Below are 7631 nucleotides of genomic sequence, written 5' to 3'. Positions count from 1 at the left end.
ACGGCACGCTTATAGTGACTTTGGTATTTTTATAAGAACAGCATGCACTTTCGTCCAGAACAGTGACATTTGGTGCAGTGGAACTGCTGATGATGGCCAGAACCAAACTCCTCAAATCTGAACGGCACGCTTATAGTGACTTTGCCATTTTTATAAGAACAGCATGCACTTTCGTCCAGAACAGTGACATTTGGTGCAGTGGAATTTCTGATGATGGTCAGAACCGACCTCCTCAAATCTGAACGGCACGCTTATAGTGACTTTGATATTTTTATAAGAACAGCATGCACTTTCGTCCAGAACAGTGACATTTGGTGCAGTGGAACTGCTGATGATGGCCAGAACCAAACTCCTCAAACCTGAACGGCACACTCATAGTGACTTTGGTATTTTTGTAAGAAAAGCATGCATTTAAGTTCAGAACAGTGACATTTATTTAGTTATGTTTGTTAAGCATAAGTTTTGAAGTCAAAGTTTGTCAAGCTTCGATTTCTTATAATATAATCGGATTCATGAGGAATTGAGGAAACTCCTCAAACCTTAACGTTATACGTATATTCATTTGTGTTGCCATCTAATAATTAAAGCATTAAAAGCAGTTTTAAAAAATACTTACACATTTCTACATAATCCAACATTCGCAAGTAGCTTTCACCAGAACCCGAAAGGCGACGGTTTTTTTTTTCTTAAAAATTATTTAAGTACACTTTTTGATATTTTAGGATGTACTCAACATGTACTTAAAACGTAGCCACACCGCCTTTGTCTTCATCAATATACCTACAAATCTCTTCACCGGATTTATCGACGGCAAAAACAAACAACGTATAGAATTCAACCATTACAAGATCATAAAGAACTACTTATTCTCATGGATGGCAGTGGATTCTTTGCATCTGTTCTATATAATACACAAATTACCAAGCCACGATCACGTTTTACGAAGTATATGCTCCGTGTTACCTGTTGAATACATGGTTATGTTCAAGTATCATAGCAACATATGCAAAGTGTTGGAACTAAAGGTACGATTTATCAGTCTCTTTATTACAAGCTTTTATTTAACTTGCCTTGTTTGTATGTTAGTTTGGGTCAAAACGTAGAAGCTAAATTTGACCCACTTCCCGGTTTCTGATTGATCTAAAATTGTGCACACATGTAAATCACGTGACAATGCAATATTATGTTATGATGGAGCAGAAAGGTGGTCATATGAACTCTATAATGAAACGTCGTATCCCCATCGAGTTAGGGGTTTTTACCTCTAGAAACGCCTCGGAAAGTAGCAGATGACTGTTGAAGGAAAAGTACAGTCGGCGATAAAAGCTTATCCCAAAAATTATTTTTTTGCAAAAAAGTTATAATTTTGATTGCTACATTTGCTGTTATATCGTTTATAACGAAACGTCTTTCTCCATTATCCATCCACTGTACATATCAACGACAATAATCTACTTGCCTCCTAGTCAAATCAGCTCCTTTTTAAGAACTGTCAAAAGGAATTTGAACGACTTGACTAATATGGACCGATTTTCATGAAATGGCTAATTGAACACGTCTAACTCAGCTTTCAAACAAAAAAACTAAATCGAAATCGGTTCTACCTGTTCGGGAGCTTGCCATAAAATACACACATTGATTTACAAACAGACTTCAGACATGACAGACAGACATTACAGACAGACTTTATTTTGACAGAAGACAGACAGACATCAAACTTTAAAGCTTTTTGTCAGATGTGGGCAAAATGTGTCGAACGACTCTAATATGGATTTATATGTCTCTTTAGTCACGGTCAAAAGTTACGATGTCTTTCGGACATTATACCATAAATCGTCTGAAATAGACGCTAAGGCTTTTTCTTATATATATATATATAACATATTTTATTTTAACTACAGTCAAGTTCCCTATTCATTATATTTTTTATTCACAGGTGCCCTCAGAAGTAGTTTTAGAACTCTTCCTTTACATAACCACATATTTGTCCTGGAATATAATAAACCAATTCGGCCTCGAGTTCTACAAAGAGGGGGGATATACCCCGGAGCAACCAAGGAACAGCTCCTGGATTACTATTGGAGATTTGTGGGACAAACCGGGGGAGGTTAGGTTCACGTATGCTTTGATGAGGGGAGGTGAGTGACTCGTAATTTAAACTTACTTATAAGCAAAGTCCGGATGACGGGAGAAATTATGTGTTGACATCTCAATAGTGCGAGGAAACACATTTTATAAGTCGATAAAATATCGATAAAGAGCACGATGTACTCGACCACCATTACGAAATAAATAAAAAAATTGGTTGTTGTACACAATTTTAAAAAGATCTGTTTGTATTTTTATTTTCAATTCTTTATATAATTTTCGTAATAAACAATTAGTATTTTTTTAATATATATTTTTCAATTATTGATGATTATTATAGTATGTAATTAGTTTACTGAAATAATGAATAATAAGCTTAACAATATGACATGTAAGATAATAACTATAATAAAGATCAATAAATTTCTGATTCAAAAATTGTTTCTTATGGATGTCGATAAAATAGTCGATATTTAATTAAGCACTACTTATTGTAAAGTGCATTTTTGCTCCCGTCGTCCGGGCTTTGCTTATAAGTACTGCTTGATTCGAACTTCATATTAGTGCGTATTCACATTATCGGTTCTAAATCTTGCGTTTCGATATGGTAGGAAGTAAGGTATTGGTAGAGACATCTAGCGTCAATCATGCGTTAAATTATCAGTACTGCTACTTGCCAATAGATGTCGCGACGAACAAAAAGTGTAATGCTCAACAATGTTTAGCTAATATTACGTTTTTTTTATTTAATCAAAAAGTAACACAGCATTACATGTAGGACCGATATCCCATACATACATTAAAGCCGCCATCTTTGATTTTTGCCTTTGAAATGCTTCCGACATCCGATATCGGATCGGATAATTATGTGAAAACGCACTTAGGGTCAAAACCATCTGTTACCGAATTTAGCATAGGTACGTAATGTGTGTGTTTTATATCTGTTTCCTATAATTTACCTAACTATTATGACGAAGTTAACGGAATTCAATAAAAACATGGTGTATATCGCTTTCAATAATCGTTTGCACATTATATGTCATACTTAAAATCGGTTCTAAAACATTGTTCATATCTGTTTTTTTTTACAGTGAATATGTTAAGAAGGAACTCAAACTTACATCTTCTTAAGCGTGACGGAGATTTCGAAATTTTTACCACACTTTCCTACATCATTGCTGAAGTAAGTGTCTAGTTAGCGATAGACGATTTTCCACTAATAAGCGCATGAAGATGGCCAGTATTCGTAGACCAATGGCCAATCTCTCACGCTCCGAGACGATCGAATCTGTTACTGTTCCACTAATATAGAAGAGTGATAGACACCAAGGTTTCGTTGTTGAGCGATTGTGACCTTGACTAAATAGGCTAATAAGCGACAGGTCACAATTTTCACATAAGCGAGGCGAGGAGGGAGAAAATGGCCGCCGCTGAGGCCACCATTTGTGGGAATGACAGGTGGTGGAATTGCAGCGTCATGACAGCCACAGACTGGACTCAAGTGGCTTCAGTCCGACATTTTGTCGAGCGATTGTATTCTAGTAGGTGAAGTTTGCTGCGCGCTCCTTGCGTCAAGTCCGCGACCTAATCGTAATATTATTCTGATTACAGTTCATAAAACTCCACTGCTCCTTCAAGTACATGATACTCTTTTTCGGCACCCAATCGTCGAAAGCGAAATATTACATGATGTCTTACCAGATACAGACTTATATGAACCAGAGACGATTCCCCTCGTGGATTAAGACGAAAGTTCTCAAGTTTTATGCGCTTCGGTTCAGATCGAACTTCTTTGTAGTAAGTATTATGTTATCGGGTTTTTGGGAAGTAATTTGAAACGATAGGGTTGCGTGGAGGAAGCAAGGGCAGTGCTTTGTCCAGCATTGGGACACCAAAATAATACCTATAGGCGGCTAATAAAAAAAATCTCTTCCAATCTTTCTGTTTGTCCTAGCGCGTAGTGTCCCTGCCTGCTAAAACGCGGTCCCGGTTCCGAATCCCTGTAAGGGCGTTTATTTTTGTGATGAGCACAGATATTTTGTTCCTGAGTCATGGATACACACAACACAAGTCTTCTTGAGCTTACTGGGGGACTCACTTAATCTGTGTAAGAATGTCCTATAATAATATTTATTTATTTATTTTCCAGGAGTCAACCATGCTAAAGTTCGTCACCGGCCAACTACGCGAAGACATAATAATGCACACTGGGCGCCACATGGTGCGAGAGGTGACTTTCCTCAAACAGCTGCCGTGGCGATTGCTCATCGAGATCTCTCTCAAGTTCCAGCTAGCTATATTTACAGAGGGGGATATTATTTACCAAATTAATTCCATGGGTGAGATAGTGCAACCACTAGTACAGTCATCATTAGCGGCATTACACACGAGGCAGTATTAAGCGAGCGAAGCGAGCGCTCATAATAGTGCCTATGTGTGTAATGACCAATGCACACTATATATCAAAATGTATAGTATCACTTTCTTACACAGCAGAGTATGAGACCAGTAGTAACTCTTCTAACAAACGTACGTCGCGCGGTATGTATGTGAGCGCGCCGTGTACGTACGCAATACATGTAAAGAGATGAGAAAGATTCGTTCTTATCCGCTTACATGTGTTGCGTACGAACCCGGCGCGCATACGGGTGAATCAACTTTTTCTTGCCTGTTATTGCTATGGTTACGGTCCCCTGAGTCACGCTGGTTTTATGCAAAATTATGCTACTTAAACTATGCAAACATGCATTTTTCTGGCGTTAACAAACCCTTTCCTTAAGTTGCCACCTACAAACAAACATGGACTACATGCATACTTGCATAATTTTGCATAAAACCAGCGTGACTCAGGGGACCATAACCATGGCAATAACAGGCAAGAAAAAGTTGATTTACCCATACATCATTACCTTGCGTCGTAGATTTGTTAGAAGTTATTCCTGTTCATGCATACTATGACATGTGACGAGCAAATATTTATATTGCAGGCAAAGTTATGTATTTCATCAACAAGGGCACTGTTGCACTCTACACATCGTCTGGCTTCGAGCTCGAACACCTAGAAGACGGCGACCATTTCGGCGAAATAGCACTCCTATCGGAACACAAGCGGCGATATGATACCGCCGTGGCCGTTACCAACTGTGAACTGTTTAGTTTATCGCGCGAATACGTAGAGATAATTGAACGATATAGAATAGCGTATGATGAACTTAAGAAACTTGGTGTTTATAGGAGACGGTGGGCTCTAGTGGTGGATGAGCAGTATAAAGCGCAATTGAGAGAGCAGAGAAACGACAAATATAATCGTTATTCTAATGTATAGTTAAGTATAAAAATAAATATTAAAAAAGATGACGTGAAACGTTGTGAATCGACCACCGCTATAGAGAAGGCCAAGCACAGAGAACCTCCTATAGAGTGGCAGTCTTGTATATTTGGTTCGCGATACGAGTCACCAGTGTTTGGGGTGCGAGGAGCGGGCGGGGAATGTGTTAAGCGCGCTGTGATTGGCCGTTTCAAGGACGGCGGGCAGTCGCGCCAGATGAAAAGGGACAGAAGTATGACTGTCCCTCTACTGACGCGTAAGTGGCCAATGTAAGTTGACCTATGCCGGCTCTGAATAAATTATAAATATGACTTATTTGTGGAATGTAATGCCGTCTGTTTTTAAATTTGAGCTTCTTGTTACCTTTCCACACCATTTCACACTACAGGTGGACATCTTTAAGGCATCAAAATACCCTTTTCCAATTTTTTTGTGCGAAAAACACGCGCTGCTTTCGGGTCTGTTACTTGGTCGATACTGATCGGGCACGGCGAGCGCCCGCGCTTATATCAGTGCAAATACTAGGAAGGCTGGCCACCGCGAGTCGTCTTGTAATAGATGTCTATAGGAGTTGGTCTGTGAGGCCAAGGAACGAGATCCGTGTAGGGCCGAAGTCAGTGCTCAAACACAGAATGGGAAATGGTAAATGTCTAAAGGACCTCCACGTACTGCAGAATGTATAAGCGCGCTTGAAATGTTCGAATGCCCTGCTGGTGTGATACTATACAGCACGACCACGGATGATTTTATTAATTCTGATGCGGTACAAATTCACGAAAAAAATGTACTTTTTTGTACTGACGTTTAAAAAAAATGTACCCTTATGATTTTGGAGTTTCGACATAGGGCCCGTGGTCGTGCTAGGTAGGTACTCCCTGGCACGACCACACTATATTTAATGAGATTTTAAATTTCTGTTGCAGTACAAATTCACGAAAAAAAATGTACTTTTTTGTACTTACCTTTTAAAAAAAAATACCCTCATGGTTTCAGAGTTTTGACATGGGGTGTGGTCGTGCTAGATAGGTGGTACTTCCTGGCACGACCACACTATATTTAATGATTTTTTAAATTTCTGTAGTGGTACAAATTCACGAAAAAAAATGTACTTTTCTGTACTTACCTTTTTATAAAAAGTACCCTCATGGTTTCGGAGTTTCGACATGGGTTGTGGTCGTGCTCGATAGGTACTCCCTGGCACGACCGCACTAAGTTTTTGAAGTAATTTACATAGTACAATTTCAAAACGCTTGTTTAGTATTCATTTGACCATCAAATTAAACATAAATATAGTGTGGTCGTGCCAGGAAGTACCACCTATCTAGCACGACCACACCCCATGTCAAAACTCCGAAACCATGAGGGTATTTTTTTTTAAAGGTAAGTACAAAAAAGTACATTTCTTTTCGTGAATTTGTACTGCAACAGAAATTTAAAATCTCATTAAATATAGTGTGGTCGTGCCAGGGAGTACCTACCTAGCACGACCCCGGGCCCTATGTCGAAACTCCAAAATCATAAGGATACATTTTTTTTAAACGTCAGTACAAAAAAATACATTTTTTTTCGTGAATTTGTACCGCATCAGAATTAATAAAATCATCCGTGGTCGTGCTGTATAGTATCACACCCCTGCTGAATGTAAAAGAACGCGTCGCTTACTTGGACTTTATACTCCTTAGTGCATAGCTCTGTTCAATCCGTATCCTATTTATATAATCCCCTTCATCCACAATCCACATACGTAACCACCAGTTTATAACCAGTCGCTATAGAAGATTTTTTATCCTTATACGAAACCAGCACAACTAACTGGTGGTTCGGTACGCGGCCGAAGGGCTTAATTTTTAAGGTGAAAATAGGTATTTTTAATTAATATTATGAATAAAACAACTAATTTATTTTTGTCTTTATTTAAATAAAAATGATTGGAACATAAATAAGATGAAATGACTCAGTCATGATCAGTTCGTATGCAATAATAAACAGCAAGTTATTGTACATATTTTACATTTAAAAAACTGCCCTCCATTTAGCCGGTTGAAATAGATGGCACTAGATAGCGCTATGTTTCGGGATTTTTTGTCAAGAACACGTTTTGGTATTTCATTTTACAATTACTACAATCAATGACCTCTTGGTTTAGGTAAGACTTAGTTACATAGTTACATAGTAATCTCTACAGTCTTAAACTTATCTCAACCTAAGCCTACAT

General features: G+C 38.4%; 1 protein-coding gene across 1 annotated transcript; it reads left to right on the top strand.

Moving 5' to 3' along the window:
• Positions 1–974: 974 nt before the first annotated feature.
• On the top strand, positions 975–5413 carry LOC125230429 (cyclic nucleotide-gated cation channel alpha-3-like). The gene is made up of 6 exons (XM_048135566.1): positions 975–1025; positions 1937–2138; positions 3180–3271; positions 3700–3885; positions 4238–4427; positions 5076–5413. The coding sequence occupies exons 1-6, from the start codon at positions 975–977 to the stop codon at positions 5411–5413; spliced, it is 1059 nt and encodes a 352-aa protein (XP_047991523.1).
• Positions 5414–7631: the final 2218 nt, after the last annotated feature.

Source organism: Leguminivora glycinivorella, chromosome 10 (assembly GCF_023078275.1).
Source record: "Leguminivora glycinivorella isolate SPB_JAAS2020 chromosome 10, LegGlyc_1.1, whole genome shotgun sequence".
NCBI lineage: Eukaryota > Metazoa > Arthropoda > Insecta > Lepidoptera > Tortricidae > Leguminivora > Leguminivora glycinivorella.
Note: the sequence above shows the minus strand (reverse complement) of the source record. Positions and strands in the feature narration are given on the sequence as shown.